Below are 21,839 nucleotides of genomic sequence, written 5' to 3'. Positions count from 1 at the left end.
ATACGGTAACACACGGGAGAAAGATTGTAAGATTCACAGACAGACTGCGCACACGATTTTCCTCCGTTGGTTAACTGATGACGTGGTGGCAGCGAGGGCATCAGACCACAAAAGTTGAAAATAAATGAATAATTGTCAAATCATGAAAGCAGACGACCCCGTACGTCCGTATACACGCTAGAAAAGAGGTAGACAGTAAATTTTATACAAAATATTGACTTTGAGAAATTTTGTGCATGATAGAGCAACATTTATTTAATGATGGGATATCTAACTTCTGCATAATGTTGGGAAAGTTTAAAAGAATCCAACTTTTTCTCTGCCTTGTGATGACTGGGTGTTGTGTGATGTCCTTAGGTTTGTTAGGTTTAACTAGTTCTGAGTTCTAGGGGACTGATGACCATAGATGTTAAGTCCCATAGTGCTCAGAGCCATTTGAACTATTTTTTTGAACCAACGGATTTTATCCGTGGAATTTGAATGAGATACGAATGAACCATTCAACGCCACATATGAAGCAGAAATCAATGCAGTAGGCGGAAGTCAGTGGCTCTGCATCAAAAAAGCTAAAGTAAAAGCCAGTATTTTCTGAGACTCAAAAAGGAGTCTTTTTATTGAGTACCTTGTATAAAATACAACAAATGCAACCGAATAGTAAGCAAGTCATCAGAATCAGGTAGATTAAAAGATACTAAAAATCCATGCTTCAAAAGAAGATTAAAGAATTAATTTTTGGTTCATTCAGTGTATTCTTAAGCTCTGACACTTGAACTTCCATATATTTACACACGTAAAGAAACTGTTAATAGAAAAACTTTTTGAGGTGACAGTAAAGATGATGCACCTGTAGACAGTGTATAGCTAACCTTCGAAAATCACATATGAGGAACAGAATCTACTCACTGGAAAAATGTTGGGCAAAGTTCACTCGCCCAAAACAGGACAAAGTCGAAAAAAGAATTCGCTTTTTTTACCTAAAATACACAATCTTACACTCGCAGGAAAGAACAATTCACCGCGACATCCTAAAATTCACCTCTATCAGTGGAGTAATAAACTAGGTGAAATAAAGAAAGGAGATAATACAGTGTCGCTAAGACTTCACATCTCGTGAAAATTTCAGTATTGGTATAATATTTTGGTCGACTGTAAGAAAGAGGTATGCGCCCAATTTTGAACATTTTTAAACATTGAAACAATGCCAATATGGTCACTACAAAAATTTACAGGAGTTGCAGGTCTTGTAGTGGTTGATTTGTTTGATGACGATTTTCAATATAATCGTCATGAGATAATCAAAATATGAACAGCATCTACAAGTAACATAGAGTCACGTACCTTGAAGTTACATTATTGGATGACAAACTTGTCTTCAGCTTCAAATTACATGAATCCGTTACTCAGAGGATTATCTGACGATCATTATATCGAAACGCAGCATTAAACAAATCTGTCACCAAAAAAAGACTCCTGTATATTCCTTGCAGTATCCGTACTAGCATTGTTTCAACGTTTTCGTTGTTTTCCTTTTGTTGACAGATAGAGACAGATCTTTTGAGAAAAAAGAAATATTTGGTTACGAAGACATAGCGCGCCTTTTAGCAACCACTGGTTTCAGCAGTACAGTACTTGTCATGTATTTCTTAAAAAACTTGACGCGTACCTTGGACCTTACTCGAATTCCGATCGAGAGAGGAATCCTTGGGTTTCACGTGAACGGAACGTGATGACCTCACGCGCAACGGCGGCGGCAGTAGCGGTGCTAGCGGACGCAGAGGCGGAGGTGGCTCAACTGCCGGGGACGGAGTGACGGCAGCAGGCGTGGCTCGGGGCGACAGCGGCAGCGGCAGCGGCAGCGGCATTCGGCCACCGCCAATTGGGCCGATTTGCCGCCGCCAGCTGCGTTGACGAGCTGCATCCGGCGGCTACCCAGCCGCCACTCACACGCCGTCTCCTCAGCAATGAACCCTCTCACAGTGACCTGTCACCAGCTGCGCTTTACAAAACAAGAAAGGCGTAGAACGAAAGCTCGTTTTAATAGGACGGTGCGCAAGTTTGTAGCGCTTTTGTTTTGGTGTTGGTATTCCTTTTTCTATGTGCTTATTTATTGATCGTCATTTTGTATTTTATAGTTCACTATTGCTATTTGAGTTTACATATTCCCACTTTCTCATCTGGGGATAGTGAGTGGAGCCGTGGACGCTAGAAAATGGAGTGCCAAGTGGAGAAACCAGAACATATCCGGCATATTCGTTTGTTTGAGTTCAGTAGAGGGAGGGGGAGGGGGGGGGGCAGCAGTGGAGACAGTCAATAATATTTACGGCGTGTGTGAGGTTAATGCCACTGGACAGAGCACTGCACGAAATTGGTTTTCTGGTTTTAAGGAGGGTCGTTTTGATATTCGTAACTCTCCACGGCGGCCGGGGTGGCCGAGCGGTTCTAGGCGCTACAGTCTGGAACCGCGCGACCGCTACGATCGCAGCTTCGAATCCTGCCTCGGGCATGGATGAGTGTGATGTCCTTAGGTTAGTTAAGTTTAAGTAGTTCTAAGTTCTAAGGGACTGATGGCCTCAGGTGTTAAGTCCCATAGTGCTCAGAGCCATTTGAACCATTTTGACTCTCCACATTCTGGAAGACTTTCTGGATTTGACGAAGATCGTTTAGACGATTTAATCCACGTCACTGTACTCGAAAACTGGCAAATGCGATGAATTGTGATCATCCCACCATCGTGTCACATTTGCATGCAGTGAGGAATGTTCAAAAATCGAGTATGTGGGTACCTCATGCTCTAAGCCAAAATCACAAAAATCACTGGGTGGCCCATATGTTTATCTCTGCTTCTTCGTCGTCAACTGGCTCTTGAACAACACCGACCATTCCTATCCTGTATCGTTACTGGTGACGAGAAATAATGTCTTTATGCTAACGTAAGGAGAAGAAAGGAATGGTTGAGCCCAAACAAAGCAGCCATAAAATGACGTGAGCGCGTGCACAAGAGATAATGTTATTTGTCTAGAGGGACAGCGGCAGTGTGGTGTACTACTAATTGCATCCCGGAAGTGTTACCATCACTGCTGACACTGTTACCACACACCTGACACGTTCCACTTCATTACGAAGTGTCGTATTCTTGATCTATGGAACAAGTACTAATGTAATCTAATCTGTTAGCAACTACGGCGTCTTGCAGATGCAGTCCAAGAAAAACGACCAGGAAAACTACGTGAAACGATGCTACTCCATGATAACGCCCGCCCAGATACTGCTAGACTCACAAAAACGCTATACTGGAGTTGGGTTGGGAATTCTTTCTGCACCCACCTTATTCACATGATCTTGCGCTCTCAAGTGTTCACCTTCATCGCTCTTTGTGGAAAAACCTATAAGGAACATTCTTCTCGGATAAAAATGCACTCCAAATGTGGCTCGACGAGTTCTTCGACTCAAAACCACTTGCTTTCCACAATCGCGAAATCGGAAAGGATTGGAACACTGCTGTAAATAGTGAAGGACAATATGTTACTGATGACTAAAGTCTCTGTTATGTTTATCTGTTGTATTTATTAAACTTTTGGAAACACGCTACGAAGTTATGCACCAAGCCAATATTATGACTATCCATTATATTATATGTGACTGCGGCCGGCCGCTGTAGCCCAGCTGTTCTAGGCGCTTCGGTCTGGAACCGCGCGACCGCTACGGTTGCAGGTTCGAATCCTGCCTCGGGCATGGATGTGTGTGATGTCCTTGGGTTAGTTAGGTTTAAGTAGTTCTAACTTCTAGGGGACTGATGGCCTCAGATGTTAAGTCCCATAGTGCTCAGAGCCATTTGAACCGTACATGACTGCGTTTTTATCGCAAACAGCACGAACACCGCTGGTACCGCTGCTATCGTTACACGTGAGGCTATAAAATACAGTAAGAAGAAGGCTACGCACCACTCTAAGTTATATTAAAGGGGTAATCAGCTGCAGCTACATAAAGCACCTGAAAACCAAATAATTACGACAGAGTGGGAAGACAAAGTTTTCATTGAAGTCAAAGAGTAAATGGTGATCTTGAAAAGGCAGTGGTTTTTACTCTGAGAACGGTGTTGTGGTCTTCAGTCTGAAGACTGGTTTGATGCAGCTCTCCACACTACTCTACCCAAATAGCGATGCGCATATACTAATTTAAATATTTTATATTCTAATATAATTCCCTCAACATCACCTGGTATAATTCTATGCCATTATCCTTGTTTTGCTTTTGTTTATGTTCAGTGCCATTCCGCTCAGCTGTTTTTCTAAGTCCCGTGCTGCCAATTTTATTTCGTCTCCCTGGACTCCTACTCCATAATTTTCTTTGGTCTCCTTTACTGTTTGCTCAATGTACAGATTGAATAACATGGTGGATAAGGTACAACCCTGTCTCAGTCACTGCTTCCCTTTCTTGTCCCTCGACTTCTACAGCTCCCGTCTGGTTTCTGTACAAGTTGTAAATCTACAAATGCTATAAATTCAGTTTTGTCTTTCCTTAACCTCTCTTCTTAGATACGTCGTAGGGTCAACATTACTTCGATTGTTCCTACATTACTCTTAACTGATCTTCCCCGAAGTCGGCTTCTACCAGTTCTTCCATTCTTCTCTACACAACTGTTTTTAGAATGTTGTAACCTTAACTTATTAAACTGATAGTCTGGTAATATTCCCACATGTCAACATCTGCTTTCTTTGGAATTGGAATTATTATATTCTTCTTGAAGTCTGATGATATATTACCTGTCTCATATATCTTGCACGTTAGATCTAAGAGTTTTGTCATGAGTATCTCGTCCAAGGCCATCAATAGTTCTGGTGGAATGTCGTCTACTTACGGGACATTGTTTCGACTTAGGTGTCTCAGTGCTCCGTCGAATTCTTCTCGCAGTGTCATACTTCCCATCTCATCTTCATCCATGGCCTTTTCCACTTCTTTAACACTGCTCTAAGTACAATTCCCTTTTATAGACCCTCTATATACTCATTCCACCTTTCAGCGTTTACTTGTTTGGTTAGGACTAGTTTTCCATCTGAGCTCTTGATATTCATACATCTACTTTTCTTTTCTCCAGAGGCCTCCTTAATTTTCCATAAGGCGGTATCTATCTTTCTCCTAGTGATATCTGCTTCTGTATCCTTACATTTGTCCTCTAGCCATTCCTGCTTAGCCATTTTGCACTTCCTGTCAGTCTTGTGTCTGACAATTATTATACTTGAATTAACCGCGTACATTGTAGCAAATGTCAACTGTCTGAGGGATGAGCCTTATACATCGTAATCAACGCAGTGCTTTAAATGCGAACATGTTGGGCGCACAACCATGGGATGCAAATAGGAGCGCCCTTTGGTTGATGCCGTTAGGCTGCTCACAATATTAATACCTCATGCATGGCTCCGTCTATGTGTCTGAATCCACACAACAACATCCAGTGAAGTAGAGGATGTTCAGTCTTCATAGAAGGGAAAAGGACACAGAAAATCGAAGTTACCCAACGCATTTCTTACTCTAATATCATTCGTCTCAGTAATGAAGTAGCCTGAATCGAAGACCAATACTTGCAGTCAGACAATGACAGTTCGAGGAAACTCGAATATCTGCGCCTTTAAATGTACTACGAATCCGTACGGCTCGGAAAGAAACAAAAGTGGTGGTGGGCTGCATTGCTGAGAAGTGTAACGCACGCCCGTAGCAGGTCAAAAAATGAAGCAAAAGTACAACCTTACCAACGTCTTCAACAGCTAAGCAAAGCACCAATAAGAAGGGGCTAAAATATCCAGAACAAAATCCTTAGGCCATGCAACCTTAATTCTGTCTGATAGGTCAGATGCTCACAATTACATATTTAGATCTCTGACAGAGACAGGTGTAAAGTTCCACACACTAAGTCCCCCGCCTCCTCACGCCCTTCTACCCGAAAGATCCCGTTAGCAGCGAACTCTCCACCTCTGTGGAATGATACGGGGAGAGAGGAAGTAAATTTTCACACTGAAGATGGCTCGCACATTACAGTGGACCATCACCGATCGGGGTGGCGCTGTGGTTACCATACTGGACTCGCATTCGGAAGGACGAGAGTTCAATCCTATCGACCATCACTTGCGTGCACTTAGAATTTGATTTCATCGCTGAAGACCACGGCGCGTCATTCCATCTTCCAAGTGATCCTATGACGACACCAGTGGAGCTGTACACGTCGATGCTATGGCGAGAGTGTAAGATGGGCTAGAGGTGTGTGCGCTCATAACCGGTCCGCAACAGTTCGTGCTGATGCGTCTGCGCTCACAAGCCCTCTTATCTGTGCTGTGGGAGCTGTACGATCTGTCATTCCTGCCCTTAGAATACGACGAACCTGGCCAGCGTCTGCTCTATGTGGACGTTTAGAAAGTTGTCAATGGGTGTGAAGATGTTAACGTGACCACTGATACCAGCGTCGTTGCAAAACTGACGCAGCACGCCCAACTTGTGAGTGCAGTTCTCCGGGAGGATTATCCCGTCACTCGGAAGGCCACAATTTGACCCCTTTAAAACCGCTCAGTTGGCTGTAGGAAGCGGGACTGCACCTCCGTGGTACGGCTGCCTGTTTGCTTCATACTTTTGCGCTTCCGTCTGGCTGTGGGCATTCCTTGTTAAAGGGTAGACACAGATGGTGCTGTGACAGCTATACGACAACGCTATCTGTTGGTGGACGACGGTGAAACTATTATCAGTACATCTACTGTCCTCCAGGTGACATACTCCGTCATCGGATCAAAATCGATGTCGTCTTTCCAGATGTACTAATTTTTTCCGTCAGTATGTATCGCGCTGAAAGTTGAATATGTAAGGAAGAACACGGTCATCATGGTGACAGCTTGACTTGTTTACAGGTGATGATTAATACATTACGACTGTAGCTAGTATGTTTGATCGATAGTAGTGACATGTGTAAGACCTGTTGGATCGATGCACTCCATGAAATAATGAATATGGAACAGTAATGAAGTGGATACAGAGAATAAAGTTTTACATATATTTTAAATATTATAATTTGTTTCTTCAAAATTGTAATAGACTTAACGGAAGATATGCTGCTCTGCCCTGATAGGTTCAGAAATATCGTCCAACTAGCCGTCTGATGCATGCTTGCACAGCATTGTTTAGCCTGCGACCTTTACAGTGTAAATGGCTAAAGAAAACGTGAATGAGGATGTACTATGTGGGCTGGCGAGCCGCAGTTGTCGCTGTGGTGACCGACTGTGTTGACGACGCGACAGAAATCGATCGGCTGGCCCTGGCGGTGGCCGCTTTCGCCTGCTGGTGCGTGCCGACGCGGCTCTGCGCATTCTAGTCGCCCGTCCAGCTGAGCACCTCGAACGTCTCCTCCGAACGTCGTGATTGTAAGTACAGCTCTATACTGATTGTGTGTAGATTGGAACGTTTTCTTAGAGTTGTTTGAGGAATTAGTTGAAGGGACATTTTAAAGTGACATACATATACTAAGAAAGTGTCAAGTAATGATCTGTGAAGCGCTGAATATCCATCAGCCAGTCGCAAGGCTCCCTCTGTCACCAGATTTGCTCCTTCTATCCTTGCGTGGGCTCCCTAAAGTTTCACAATGTTTCCGTAATTTGTGGACTTAGGCCTTAATGACTGGTGCCGTTAATGTGTTGTGTTTAATGTTTATACTGGTCTGATATGGCTCCATTTCATCCCAGCTTATTGACCTGAAGTTACACCGAACATCTTCAGAAGTTTCATGTTCTTCGACGCTATGTGACCATCGACCTCGAAAGCGCAGTGAATCTTTGAACACATATAGCTCAACTCCACGCGAAAGACTACGTAGTTATACGGACTCGCTGCCCAACGATCCGGTTAAGCAGTTTATGTATTACATTCATTTTTAAAAGTGGAAAATGTAACTGTGTAGATATTTTGCGCAAATGGCCCTCTGACAACCAGTAGGTTGCTGCCGACAACGTCATCACAAATAACTTGCAGTTAATGCAAACAGTTTTTAACTGTTCTACATTTAGCCTCCAAATCGACCCGTTGAAGGCACAGAAATTTATGTGATTGATCTCTGCTACAGTCCTAAGAATGTTTCGAATAAAATACAAAGAAAGCTGTGTACGCGTGGCCGTATGCAATGCAGAGTAGTCACTGCATAAATTCAATTCCTGATGGGAAACACAATTTTTGTCATTGCGACACAAGAAATAACAGTTAATTAAGGTCAGTCAGTATACGAATTTGATACTCTGAACTGAAACTCTGAGCTCTGACAGAAGTGAAAACGTAAACAGCGAATCATACAGGAAGACATCGAGACTGAAAAATGAAGTTAAGTGTCAAGAACAGCACATAAAACGACTGCTGTTTCTTACGGCAAGTTAACAGTTCAGCTGTCACTTATTACAGCTACAGCTACAACTTGTAATGCTTGCTTCGATGTTAGTACTGCTGATTTTCGGCAGCAGACTGGTCTGTTTAAGACCGCACTGGAGAGTGCTAGAACGATTAATTGATGTACCGTTAACGAACGTATCAAATTAACGATAAGCAGATCTTGAATGCGATTAATATCATTGATACACGAATAAAACATAGCACCGGAAACTAGAAATATCTCTTGTGTGAATAATAGCTTTCGGCGCCAGTAAATTTATATTTTAAATTTTTAACAGTAAGGTTGTAATTTTAACTCAGAACTGTCAAAACTGGTACAATAAGACGTCATTATTTACAATATTTATAAAATATAACAGTACATCACAGTAATAAATTGCCCGCTAGAGATTCATCGTAGGACACTTTAGCTATATTAAGTTTGCGTGACTTTCGAGACATTTAGTCACATAGAACTGCTTTCAAAATTAACATGCACTACGTGTCATTGACATGAATGAAAAAAGAAACCATCATTAAAGACACATGTTCTGAAATAAAATTACACACATAACATATTAAAGATCTATTTTATTAGCCGTGTGAGCGGTTGCCAGTTTAACTCTACTAGAGAATTACACTGACGATGAATAATAAATTTCAGTGTGCGGGAAACAGTATGTGCTTATGGAATAACTAGTTTGGTTTCTTATTTGCGCGACTGTGTCAGCTTCGAATGTCTCAAGTGTGCCAATGTTTTTCACATTAGCAAATCGGACTTCCTATAATTAAATCGAAGGAAGACTCGAACAGTTACAACAATTCGTAGCGATGTCAGAGAGACAGTCCTAATGATATGAAACTTCCTGGCAGATTAAAACTGTGTTCCCGACCGAGACTCGAACTCGGGACCTTTGCCTTTCACGGGCAAGTGCTCTGCCATCTGAGCTACCGAAGCACGACTCACGCCCGCTACTCACAGCTTTACTTCTGCCAGTACCTCGTCTCCTACCTTGCCCGCGAAAGGCAAAGGTCCCGAGTTCGAGTCTCGGTCGGGCACACACTTTTAATCTGACAGGAAGTTTCATATCAGCGCACACTGCGCTGCAGAGTGAAAATCTCATTCCAGTCCTAATGATGGCTAAACAGACATCGCCCCAGCCGGTTATTCGCCTTTATACTATCAGACCCACCCGCACTCCCACTGTAAAACTTATAACTAACACACGAAGGATATTAGTGGTAGAAAGTAAAAGAATATGACTTAATGTTTGAGCCAGCCGGAGTGGACCAGCGGTTCTAGGCGCTTCAGTCTGGAACCGCGAGACCGCTATGGTCGCAGGTTCGAATCCCGCCACGGGCATGGATGTGTGTGATGTCCTTAGGTTAATTAGGTTTAAGTAGTTCTAAGTTCTAGGGGACTGGTGACCACAGATGTTAAGTCCCATAGTGCTCAGAGCCATTTGAACCATTTCTTAATGTTTGAACAGAAACTAGTGATTATTCTCATTCAAAGACACTTACATTGATAAAAGTACCTTAACAGATCGTGGCTAGGAGGTGAATAAGATGATGACGATGATGATGTTTGGTTTGTGGGGCGTTCAAGTGCGCTGTTATCAGCGCCCGTACAAATTCCGACGTGAATCCCATTGAACATTTATGAGACATAATTGAGAGGTCAGTTCTTAGACAAAATCCTGCACTGGCAACACTTTCTCAATTGTAGATGGTTATAGAGGCAGAATAGCTCAATATTTCTGCTGAGGATTTCCAACGACTTGTTGAGTCCACACCACTTCGAGTTGCTGCACTGTGTACGGCAAAGGGCGGCCTGACACCATATTAGGAGATATCCCATGACTCTTGTCACCTCAGTGAATTTATTTCCTCCAACACGCATCTCATGAAATGACGACAGTGGGAGAATAGAGTTATATGGGTGTTACCAACAGATAATGTTTCCACGCTCCATTCACAAATGGAACAGGAACAAATGTTAAATGATGGTAGTAGCACAACGAAATGTAAATACATCTTTCCCTTACTTGGGGCTAGTAACAGATGAGTTTTATCATTTATAGTAAATGACTACGAGACAAGTTATATAAAATTTGCAGGGTGCGTGTCTTAAGACTAGTGTCTCTGGCTGGTTCCTGAACTAACCGGTATGTTAACTTGAGAGAGAGGACCACTGTTCTTGCAGTTGTCAAGGTGTGGGTTATTGTTTTATATAGTTGTCCACACACACAAGTTCGTAGCAGTATGAGCCATATCGACAGTATCAGCGCTACGACGGACCACTGGCTCAAAAAAAATGGTTCAAATGGCTCTGACCACTATGGGACTAACTTCTAAGGTCATCAGTCCCCTAGAACTTAGAACTACTTAAACCCAACGAACGTAAGGACATAACACACACCCATGCCCGAGGCAAGATTCGAACCTGCGACCGTAGCGGTCGCGCGGTTATAGACTGTAGCGCCTAGAACCGCTCAGCCACCCCGGCCGGCTCCACTGGCTCAACCAACAGAAGTATAGCGGATCCAGAAAGGAGCACATCGCAGTAGAGGAAGCAGCGGCAGTGGCACAGGTGTGCATGATCACAGGACTTCTCTTCGCATTTTATTTATTTAAAATAAAATGCGTACCTTTCATATTCCTATCACAATGGTGGTGTTGGTAGCAGCACAGATGGATGGGGGGAATTTTTTACAGTGTAATTTAGCGATGTCCTGTCCGTATGTGTGTACATTTTTCTCCCTATCAGTGTTCCTACTTGGATTTATGCTGTTATTTACATCTCTGCTGTAATCTTATACTGTAGCGTTCCACTAAGGCAGCCTGATAGTCATGTATGTAATCCCTCATATTTGACCTCAAGTCGTTTTTGTGTGATGCCAGAGATATGTATGCGTACACATTTTTATGTAAATAATACATATCTTTGACAATTATATCACTTTATGACACGCTAAAGGTAAGTAAGTGTACATAATTATCTTTCATTTTCAAATGAAATAATGCAGCTTTGTGCCATTTATACTTCACGATAATTGGTTGGAGAGAGCAGGGACTGGGTGTGGGAACATAGAGCACAATTGAGCATGTCCCATCTTCTTCTATTTTTGACTGTGTGAACGTAGGGGAGAAGTATTTTAAATTTCCCACTAGCCCAACTGAGCTAGTTTCACCATCTTGGATGGTGATTGGTTGTTTCATTTTAGTACTACAAAGTGATTGTCTGGAGGGGGAAGGGGGAAGGGGGAAGGGGAGAGCCAGAGTGAGAGAGCAAGTGAGGAGGAAGTGTGGCTTGATGACACCATGCATTCAAGGTCATTGACCCATGTCGCTGAATGTAGGTTACCCACACTAACACTTGCACTTTCCAGGGTCATTTAATAGCAAAATCTGTTAGATAAGAAATTGATATACTACAAACATGTATCTCTAATTGTCGTCATAATAATTTATGAAGCACAGAGCTTTTTCACACATTAATACAAATCGTATGCCAAGTATCTTGAACTTTATTTCCTACTGTCGGCTGTCAGTAGGTTTGATCAACGCTAATTTACTAAATCCTCTTTCACCCATAGTAACAGTCACTGATATGACACTGAAAATCCTGGCTGCAATGCAAAGTTCAGGAAACACAGGTTATAGCATCAACTTATAAATTACATTTAGAAAAAATTAAAGTCCTTTGTCTTCTGTTGTCATTGTCAAATCCGAGAGGAAGCTGCGCTCACTGACTTTTAAACTTTTGTATTTCTTTGGTGAGATGATCACCCAGACCATCAAGATACGTTCTAATTAGTTTATAAATTGTATTTATTCTGGCAATCGCTTCAAACGTTGCAAAAATGATTGTTGTTTCTTCATAGTGAGAACACAAAAGAGAAACAATTTTGTCTTTGATTATGGCAAAAACTTCTTTTTGAAACTGTTGTCCTCAAATTCATCTGAGAGTGTGTTAAGTGCTCCACAACTACCCGAATCAGATTTATCAAAGGAAATCTTCCTTTCCCTTCCTCTCTTTTTTGGAAAAATAACTGTTCGGTCCTAATTCAGTAGCCAGTATTTAGCTCTGCTTAAAGATTGAGGCCAGAGAGCTCTCACGTCCTTATCTTCGGTAACTGTAAGAGCATCGATTTTTTCATTTCAGTATCTGGGGAAATATCTTTTGACTGCGGAATAAAGCTTCTTACATTTATATGGTCCAAAACGTCCCTCCAAACATTCAAGAGGCTTATTGTTTCAAACTTGGAGAAATAATTGATCAGCACATTTACTTATGCTACCCCTTCTTAAGACAAACTGCTCTGACTTTTTGTGTATTTCAAAGATTTTATTACTTCTGATAAGTGTTCTGCCTTAGGCTTCGCTGCTTCAATTCTTGCGCTCCATCCAGTTTTTTAGATAGGCCCTGAAGAGATCGATCGCCAGTGTTTATTAATAACCCATCTGATCTCTGCGAGCTTCCACTGAAATATTGTACAGCTGGTTTAGACGGTTCAAGAATGTACGTACTTTGTTGTTTCTCATACCATGTAGTCCTACTAAATTCAGAGTATGAACTGCAGGATGAGAAAATGTTGCCACCGGATAAGTGTCTCTAATTTTTGACTACACACCTTTTATTTACCTTGTCGTATTTGAACCATTACACAAAGCACTGACGACGACAATAAACGATTTCATGCTTGTTAAATACACTAATAGTAGCATTAGTAATTGCACCATCTATATTTTTCTGCAAATCAAAATATTGCAGAAACCTCTCATTCATTTTCCATTTATTTTCTTTTTTATGAAAAAATACCTGAAAATCAGAATGTTCTGTTTGATTTTAGACTAATCAAGATTAGCATCGCAAATAAATGAATAAAAAAACAGAACTTCTTACCTTGATTCTAAAATTTTCTTGAATATATTATCTCTACACAAACATGGGAACTCTTTCTGTGTTCTCCAAAATAAATAGTGCGCTATCTTTTCATGTTTCTCCTGACAGAGTTTGATATTAATGGTATCCCTTCTTAAAAATGGGCCATACTTAGCCAATAACTCAGCAAACCCCAAGAAAATAACATTATCTGGCCCCCTAATTGCTGACTACTTTACCTAAAACGCAAATTTCGTGAGGTTAAAAAGACAGTAACATCTTCTGGAACGTGGAACGCACACTGTTATCCACTTGCCTTTGTTCATAATCTGTGTATGCTAAATAATTATTTTTGCGCGACAAACTATTCTCGCGATCAGTTGCTTTCGTGCAGTCAACCTAGATGAAACAGGCGTGTTGTGATCATTCTGCACTAGTAAACAGGGTCAACAGAAGAGCTTTTAACTGGCTGTCACTCCGCACTAACCAATTTCTTTTTAATTCAAATCTGGTGCCAGAGCATTTGGAATACAAGTGACCTTTGGTTAATTTCCTACTTTCTTTGTCTATAAATTGTTGGACTACGCGAAGGTAAATATTTGAAAAACCCTTTCTAATAATTTTGTCTCTAAATGGATATGGCCATTGCCCAGCATCACTTGGATTCCAGCCACAGTCACTACATCATCAGAGTCAGACTTTTGTTCGCTAACCTCTTCTTCCTCAGGCAGCTCAATGCCTACATCAGATGCTGTTAGTTTAGGTTTCTGCTCAGAACAAATCTCTGCTTCTGCTAACGCCGAAGGATTACTTACATACGACACTGGATTATCTTTCGGTAAAAAAAGTCGTTTTGTTTTCTCTAGCTCTTTCACTAATTATTCACAGCTCTAACGTTTTTCTTATCACTTGTATGCACCAGATTTATATGCATAACCCAACACTATCCTGGAAATATATAATTAAAATACCTACTAAATATGTTTGCACAAATAAGGAAAAGTTTAAATAATGGAGAAAATAGTAGTAATAAATTATTTTTGAAATATTTGTAACCTATCTCAGATTAAAAACAATATAAACAGTATTTTCTAACAGATTCACAGATACCTATAGTACTTGCAAAAGCAAAGAAGCCTCATTTTCGCAAAAACTACAACTTGCACACTTCTGTCACTCCTAATGTTAACTGAATTAATTAAAATAAGCACAGCTCTTATATCCGAAACACACTGCTTGTAAAACACCAGCAAGCTGACGATAACAAACGAAAACTACGGCCATCAGTTTTGTTGCCAACGCCATTTTAATGGAAATAGCAAGTTTCTAAATTTCAGTAGGCCTATTAAGGAAACAGCGCTACCAGTATTCTTGTCACCAAAGGAAACTGGCTCAGTGCATAATTAAATATATTTAATCTCTAGAGAAGTTATAATTAGGCCTAATTATTGCTGACAAACCCGCGACACGCTGGACTTGGGGATTTATCGTTTAATTTGGCGATAGAGCTCTTCAGTCATCGCCACAGTTGGTTACTAGTTTGCGTTCTGAAATTTATTTCGATAGTTAGAAATAGGTAGAAGGTTATAAAGTTTGTCCAGTTTTTCTTGAGTCGTGTTAGAGGCTAGCGTGGCGGACCATGTGGAAGCACTACGGTGACCGCGGGAAACATCGGCAGTCCTGACAATATGTGCAGATTGCACTACATTCTGACAACTTGCTGTGAAGGAAATGACGCATGCAAGTAACAATGTTTCTTAAAAGCGCTTCAAAGCGACGTTCATGTTCACGTGTGGTACTTATTTGTAACAATGAAACTGATGTGAAATTAAGGCCACAGCTCAAGTCAAACAATAATCAGAGTATTCCATTAAGTTTCGGGTGTGCAGCTCAAGAATTCTCATTCTTCTTCTAATATTTCGGCTGAACGTTATACAGCCGAAATATTAGAAGAAGAAGAAGGAGAATTCTTGCGGCTGCACACCCGAAACTTAATGGATCAGTCATTGAGCCGCCAAAACCTGACGATTCACAATAATCAGTCATTCGCAACAGCTACTGCAGTGCCGATCAGTGCGGCTTCCGCATATTGGCAGCAACGGAAAGCGTCACAAAATCTTACAATTCTGTCGACGTGTGCTTTGTGTTGCTAGGGGACATTGCCCCAAAAATTGGACAACCTATAAAACCATGTTTTGCAGCGTTTTATTTTCTGTGATTTTAAATATATAAAATAACAAAAACATCACTAGCAACATTGACTGTAAGTGCTTGTACGATAGCTCAGCACAGTTCGGCGAAAACTTCGATCTTCAAAAACATCACAACTGAATAAAGTAGAAAAATACATGTAAAGAAATAATGTTTTTCCGAGGCCCTCTCTCAAAATCCCGGGGGCCTCCCACATTTGTCTGTCAGATAAATAACGAAAAAACACAACAGCGATATTTTCGTTGCAGTATTCTCAGATATAACATTTTCCACAGGAAGAGTCACTATGCCTTGACGTATCCCATGATTGCTTTGACCAGCATCAGTATACCTACAGAATCCAGCACACAAAGACTAGATCATAGACACAGGAGACGAGATTAACACTTTCGCACTCTCGTCTTCATATGGTCGTGTAACACTGCAATAGCGTCTGAACTTGGCGTTTCAAGGCATGCCCTTTTCATTAGAGATGCCTTTAATTAGCTAATAGGACAGATTCATTTCTGTGTGAGGCCAAGGTCTCATATGTGACATTTAGTCAAGCCACTCAGCTACATATTTGATTTATCTTACTTTCCTTGTTTTTACCGGGACTAATCAAAGCGTATTTGATGCCTCTTGGAAATTCCTTATTAACCCGATTTTTATAAAGAGGCAGAGATGTTCTATTTTCTGTTTGTGTCTTAATTTGATTGATTTGTTCAACAGCTACAATTACGCAGCCCGAAAAAATAGCAGATCATCTACAAAAGCAGAGTAGTAGGTTCATTTTTATGTAGTGAATCGTGACTCAGTTCCAGATTTTATTACTGCTCAATTCTTTGCGTCATTCGCGGATTATTTTCTCAAGAATCCGGCTGAACGGGTATGAGAAACCAATTTCCTACCTCATGTTAATGGTACTTGCATTAAATTCCTTCCAGATTTTCATTTTTCATAAGCTAACTCGAAAGCTGAGATTATAGCTACAGATTACTTGTTGCCGGACTTCAGATAAGAGAGAGCAAGTTTCAGATTGAAGTGATGTTATGCACGCATGTTACAGGATTTCCCTTCGATCGCAGTCGCAGCTGCTTACGATGCACTCTGGCCGACTGGACCAGGTGCGCAGCATGGTGCTGGCGTCCAGCAGAGCACCTCATCTCGCTGCCATCTCGGAGTGCGTCAGGACTGACGTCACGGTCGTCTCCTACAAGTATGACGCCGCCTCATTGGACCATATACTGCGTGAGTACGCCAGGACCTATCTGACGTTCGTAAGTTAATGACAGAACAACGAGAAATACACTGAGGGAAAAAACAACACCAAAAAGCAGTTGTGCGACACAAACGAAAGCTGTTAGGCGTGTTTCTACGTCTGAAAGATGGTATCTATTCAAATTTCGCGCCAGTCGCATGAGAGTGGAGCTAGTAGCGCCACAGTGACGTTACAAATCAGGTTTGCTGTAACGGCCATGAGCCTTTTGACATCAGGCGTGGTGAACTGATTTTAGTCGAGAACGCGTTTTAAGGCAACAAAGATGCCATCATCAAATCCCTCTGAGTTTGAACGAGTTGTGTAATAGGGCTACGAGGAACTGGATGTTCCTTCTGCGATACTGCAGATGCGTTTTAAGGCAACAAAGATGCCATTATCAAATCTCTCTCAGTTTGAACGAGTTGTATAATAGGGCTACGAGGAACTGGATGTTCCTTCTGCGATACTGCAGGAAGACTTGGCCAGAATGTAGTCACTGCACGCGACTGCTGCCAGCGGTGGTCACGAGAATATATGGTCGCAAGAAGACCGGCCACCTGTCACCACCGACAGGGTCCCTTCGCACTGCATCTGTAGCAACAATTTGAGCAGTAACTGGCAGTAAAGTGACACAAACAGCTGTTATAAATCGGTTACTTCAAGGACAGCTCGGAGCAGATGCCCTGTAGCATATATTCCACTGACCCCGAACCACCAACATTTGCGACATCAGTGGTGTCAAGCGAGAGCTCGTTAGTGGGCAGGGTGGAGGTCTGTTGTGTTTTTTGATGAAAGCTGGCTCTATCCCGGTGCCAGCGATGGTCGTGTGCTGCTTAAAGGAGGCCGCTTGACAAACATTCAATCTGTCTGCATGCTAGACACACTGGACCTGTTGCTGGTAAGGAGACGCCAGACCACACATGTCATGTAGAATTCAGAAGAGTTCAGTGAGACTAGCGATGATATAACCAAATACTAAATGATCTCAGCGTCAGCTCCACTGCACTCCCTGTAAAAGAATCTTAACACTAACTAAATTTAGTAGAAGGGGTTCAAGGCTTTCCTATTTTTAGTTAGCTGCTAAAATAACGTCGAAAAAGCAGTTAGGTTTACCATTGGAAATTTTATTCTACTCACAAAACATCGTTTATAAATTACGCTATTGATAAAAGGAAATGTTTTAATACAGGATGGTAAAAACCAACTGCGTTCAACAAAAATGTGAACGAATATTCCCTGAGTGGTTTTCCAAGTTCTACAATGGATCGAAGGATGACCTATGCCATATCACATCTATAATCTAGGTTTAAATTAAGTTTCAAAAAAGAGAAAACTATCAAAATGGTCTACAGTGACCCTCAATTATTTTTAATTACCTATCTAACTTGTCGTAAATTACAGTGCCTGATGTGGCTTCTCAAAACTACATAACAGAAAAATCATCGCGTTTAAGATTTTTACTTCAAGTGGCAAATGTGAACACCATGAGCTATAATTGATGATTGACACTAGTATTACGCTAAAAGGGGATGTAACAGATGAAACTTCTGCATTTCTGACTGAAGCCTTATGCCCTCAAAAATGCGACATCGTGTGCATTCATTACCTTGTCGGTGTTTAGGCAGCGCCAGGGCAGCGTCGGGCAGCACAGCTCCGCTCACCTCGCCATCTCGGAAGCAACTTCCTCTCCTAACTTCTCCTTACTACAATTTACCGAAGTTGGTTTAAAAAAATCTATCTGGCTGTGTTTTCATCTGACCAATCAGGGTCTCAATGTTAACCTTAAGCTCCACCTACAAAAATTCTGTCTATCCAATGAGAAACGTTATACTTTTCGTGGTGGGGCAATGTTTTTAAAGTTTGAAACGTAACAGAGAGGCGAAAAAGTCGCACGCTAAAACCTGCAGCTGGTGTGGTCCTTTTAGCGTTATCGTAAGATCTATACTGTTTTTCTGGAAGGCTCTATCTTTTAACATGGGCTGGATGGGTGGTCCTAATGTAACAGACACGCGAAAAAGTCTCACGATAAAACTTGCGGGTGGTAGTGAACCTTTTTGTGTTATCGTAAGACCTATACTGTTTTTCTGGAGGGCTCTAGCTTTTAACATGTGCTGGGGGGTGGTCCTTGACGTAAAAGAGACGCGAAAAAGTCTCACGCTAAAACTTGCGGGTGGTAGTCTTAGAGGTAGGTTGGCGACGTGGGTGTCCAGTCCATCCCTTATCGTAGGGCCTTCTAGCTTAACACGGTTCTGCTCTCGGCTTCTGTTCTCGTTTCTCCCCTCGGAACTGCGTCGGTCTAATGGTGGGAAGGTACGACATGCATTTAGGCACTCTTGTGTTAGTCTGTGGTATTCCATTTGCTCACTCGTTACTCGTATTACTTTGGTTAATTTAATGTCACGATTTATTCGGAGCTATGTGACATACTACTGGATTTGCTTATCATGTCAGGGTTTTCATGGAAGGTGTTGGATTTGCCTGACACCTTACAACCTCACGACCGCTACGGTCGCAGGTTCGAATCCTGCCTCAGGTATGGATGTGTGTGATGTTCTTAGGTTAGTTAGGTTTCAGTAGTTCTAAGTTCTAGGGAACTGATGACCTCAGATGTTAAGTTCCATAGTACTCAGAGCCATTTGAACCATTTTTTGACGTCAACGGACAACAACTCCAGCGACATCGACAAAAAGCATTAACTGTCCATGTATTGACCCACCAAGTGCAACAGACATTGAACTCCATCCTACAAACTGACATCCGGCTGTACAACAGAACCGATGCACGTTTGCATGCTACTATTCAACATTGTGGCGGTTAGACCTGTTATTAGTGTACCAGCATTTCATATTTGCAGTTGCTTACCATGCGCTTACATTAACCTGACTTGCAATGTGAATCACTTAAATACCTTACCAAGACAATTGTACAACACCAAGAAGAAATGCAGATGACAAACGGGTATTCATTGGACAAATATATTATACTATAACTGACATGTGATTACATTTTCACGCAATTTGGATGCATAGATCCTGAGAAATCAGTACACAGAACGACCACCTCAGGCCGTAATAACGGCCTTGATACGCCTGGCCATTGAGTCAAATAGAGCTTGGATTGCGTGTAGAGGTACAGTTGCCCATGCAGCTTCAACACGATACCACAGTTCATCAAGAGTAGTGACTGGCATATCGTGATGAGGCAGTTGCTCGGCCACCATTTACTAGACGTTTTCAATTGGTGAGAGATCTGGAGAATGTGCTCACCAGGGCAGCAGTTGAACATTCTCAGTATCCAGAAAGGCCCGTACAGGACTTGTAACATGCGATTGTGCATTATCCTGCTGGAATGTAGGGTTTCGCAGGGATCGAATGAAGGGTAGAGCACACGCTTCCAATGTGCGTTCACCACGATGTTCACCACATGCGGTGTGTTTAAAATTATCAACTGCTCAAAAATATTCAGCGATGTCTCACTCGCAAGAGAATGTGGAATAGAAACGGCAAAAGCATTCGGTTACGATGACGCTGCTGAACACTTCAAAACAATTGCTTTGTCAAGTAAAATATTTAAAAAGTAGAGTTTTTGATATGGGACACAGCATAAAAAAGAAACTAAACATTTAGTTGCAAACTGTCGGTATTATTCTTTGTGTGTGGACGAGCGTACTGATCGAACAGATCTTTGCCAACTACTAATCATTACTCGTCTAATAAACAACGACTTTTCTTTGCATGAAGAGTTACTCGCTTTAGTTCCGTTGCTCCGAATAAAAGGTTTTGATATTTTAACACAGTTAAAAATTACGTCCAGAAAACTGATGTTTCAAAAACTGTTCTGCACTGATGGTGTTACAGCTATGATGGAAGAGAAAATGGCTTCATCGGTCAGTTAAAAAAAACGGAATAATTTGTTTAACTTTTCATTTTATTAAACATTAGGAAGCACTGTGTGTTAGAAGTAATCTTTAAGAAAAAGTCTGCAAATTGCCAAACGATTCGTTCAGGTTATCCGGATCAGAAAGAGATGCTGCAGATTTTGAGCTCATGTCATAAGTTACATGCAGACTTTGCTATTAAAACAAAATCTTGTTTCAGATCAGCACACATTTGTAAAAGTACATTTTCTTCAATAAAGTGCATTAAATCTGTTCTGTATAATGCAGTGACCAATGAGTCGTTGGGATGTCAACTTCATTTCCTTACAGCGGAAATTGAAGTTAATATTACAGAACTGGTCAGGATAAAATTGAATACATCCAATCTAAATATTTAAATATCTCATTAATGTACGTGCAAGAATGTGAAACATGTAAGTAAAAATCAAAGTTTTAGTGGTCCATGCCTTATGGCGCTTACGCATAGGGAATATGTAGGTCTCACGACCCAAACAGGGTGACAGACATTCAGACATTGCTGCTGATAGGCAACATATGGGGAGGGGGGGATGGCAGTGACAGCACCGCACTGGTCGAGTTGGAGAAAGGGAGGAGAAAGCATTCGCCGGAATGGAACGTTTCGCGAGGCATGCTGTGCCAGCCCTGTGTTAGGCAGTTGATACAAAATGTTTTCAGTCTCTTCCACTGGCAAGTTTGTAAGCAGCGAGCTCAAGCATACTATAAGCTTCATTGATGAGATTTTTGAATAAATGAGATGTTTAAATCTTTATAAAGAGGCATTCCCTAAGGTCGCACTACACAGAAGACGAAGTTTCTCGGGCAGGACAGTAAGCGTGGAGTGGAAATGATTTTTTTTTTTTTTTCAGATTAGGCGATCTTATGAGGTCCTCTAGGGAAGATACGCAAACAGTGAAATCAGAGCGCGTAAAAGACGTAGAAACTTCGAATGTCAAGATTTTAATAGTCGGTTCGTAAAAGTCCCTTTTGCCGGTCTCCAGGTAAGCTATACCGCTCAAATTGCACGCGGGACAAGTAGCTGGATGAAACCCGCAGCAGAAAGCTCCGACGTATTTAACGATACGTGGAATGTATATCAAAAAGACATTACAGGAGGGACAGCATTCATTGCAATCGACGAAGATATTATGTCTGCCTGGATCGAAGTCGTGAAGTTATCTTGATGCGAGTAACTGACATAGGCGAACTTAAAT

General features: G+C 41.6%; 2 protein-coding genes across 3 annotated transcripts in view; one reads left to right on the top strand and one right to left on the bottom strand.

The window, feature by feature from the left end:
• The window catches only part of LOC126354057 (uncharacterized), a 45,890-nt gene extending 43,914 nt beyond the window's left edge, over positions 1 to 1,976 (bottom strand). Inside the window, exon 1 of one of the 2 annotated variants that reach the window (XM_050003415.1) lies at positions 1,664 to 1,976. The gene's annotated coding sequence lies outside the window, so the exon portion shown is untranslated. Of the gene's footprint in view, positions 1 to 1,338; positions 1,553 to 1,663 lie in introns of those variants that run through there. The other variant, XM_050003416.1, reaches the window with a different exon arrangement.
• Positions 1,977 to 7,322: 5,346 nt separating this feature from the next.
• The window catches only part of LOC126354056 (serine/threonine-protein kinase Nek8), a 305,150-nt gene continuing 290,633 nt past the window's right edge, over positions 7,323 to 21,839 (top strand). Inside the window, exons 1-2 of the mRNA XM_050003414.1 lie at positions 7,323 to 7,400; positions 16,539 to 16,720. Coding sequence (XP_049859371.1) covers positions 16,573 to 16,720 — 148 coding nt within the window. The 5' untranslated portion in view covers positions 7,323 to 7,400; positions 16,539 to 16,572. The remainder of the gene's footprint in view (positions 7,401 to 16,538; positions 16,721 to 21,839) is intronic.

The sequence above is a fragment of the Schistocerca gregaria genome, chromosome 3 (genome assembly GCF_023897955.1).
Source record: "Schistocerca gregaria isolate iqSchGreg1 chromosome 3, iqSchGreg1.2, whole genome shotgun sequence".
Taxonomy (NCBI): domain Eukaryota; kingdom Metazoa; phylum Arthropoda; class Insecta; order Orthoptera; family Acrididae; genus Schistocerca; species Schistocerca gregaria.
The sequence above is the reverse complement of the archived record's forward strand: the minus strand, read 5'-3'. Positions and strand labels throughout refer to the sequence as shown.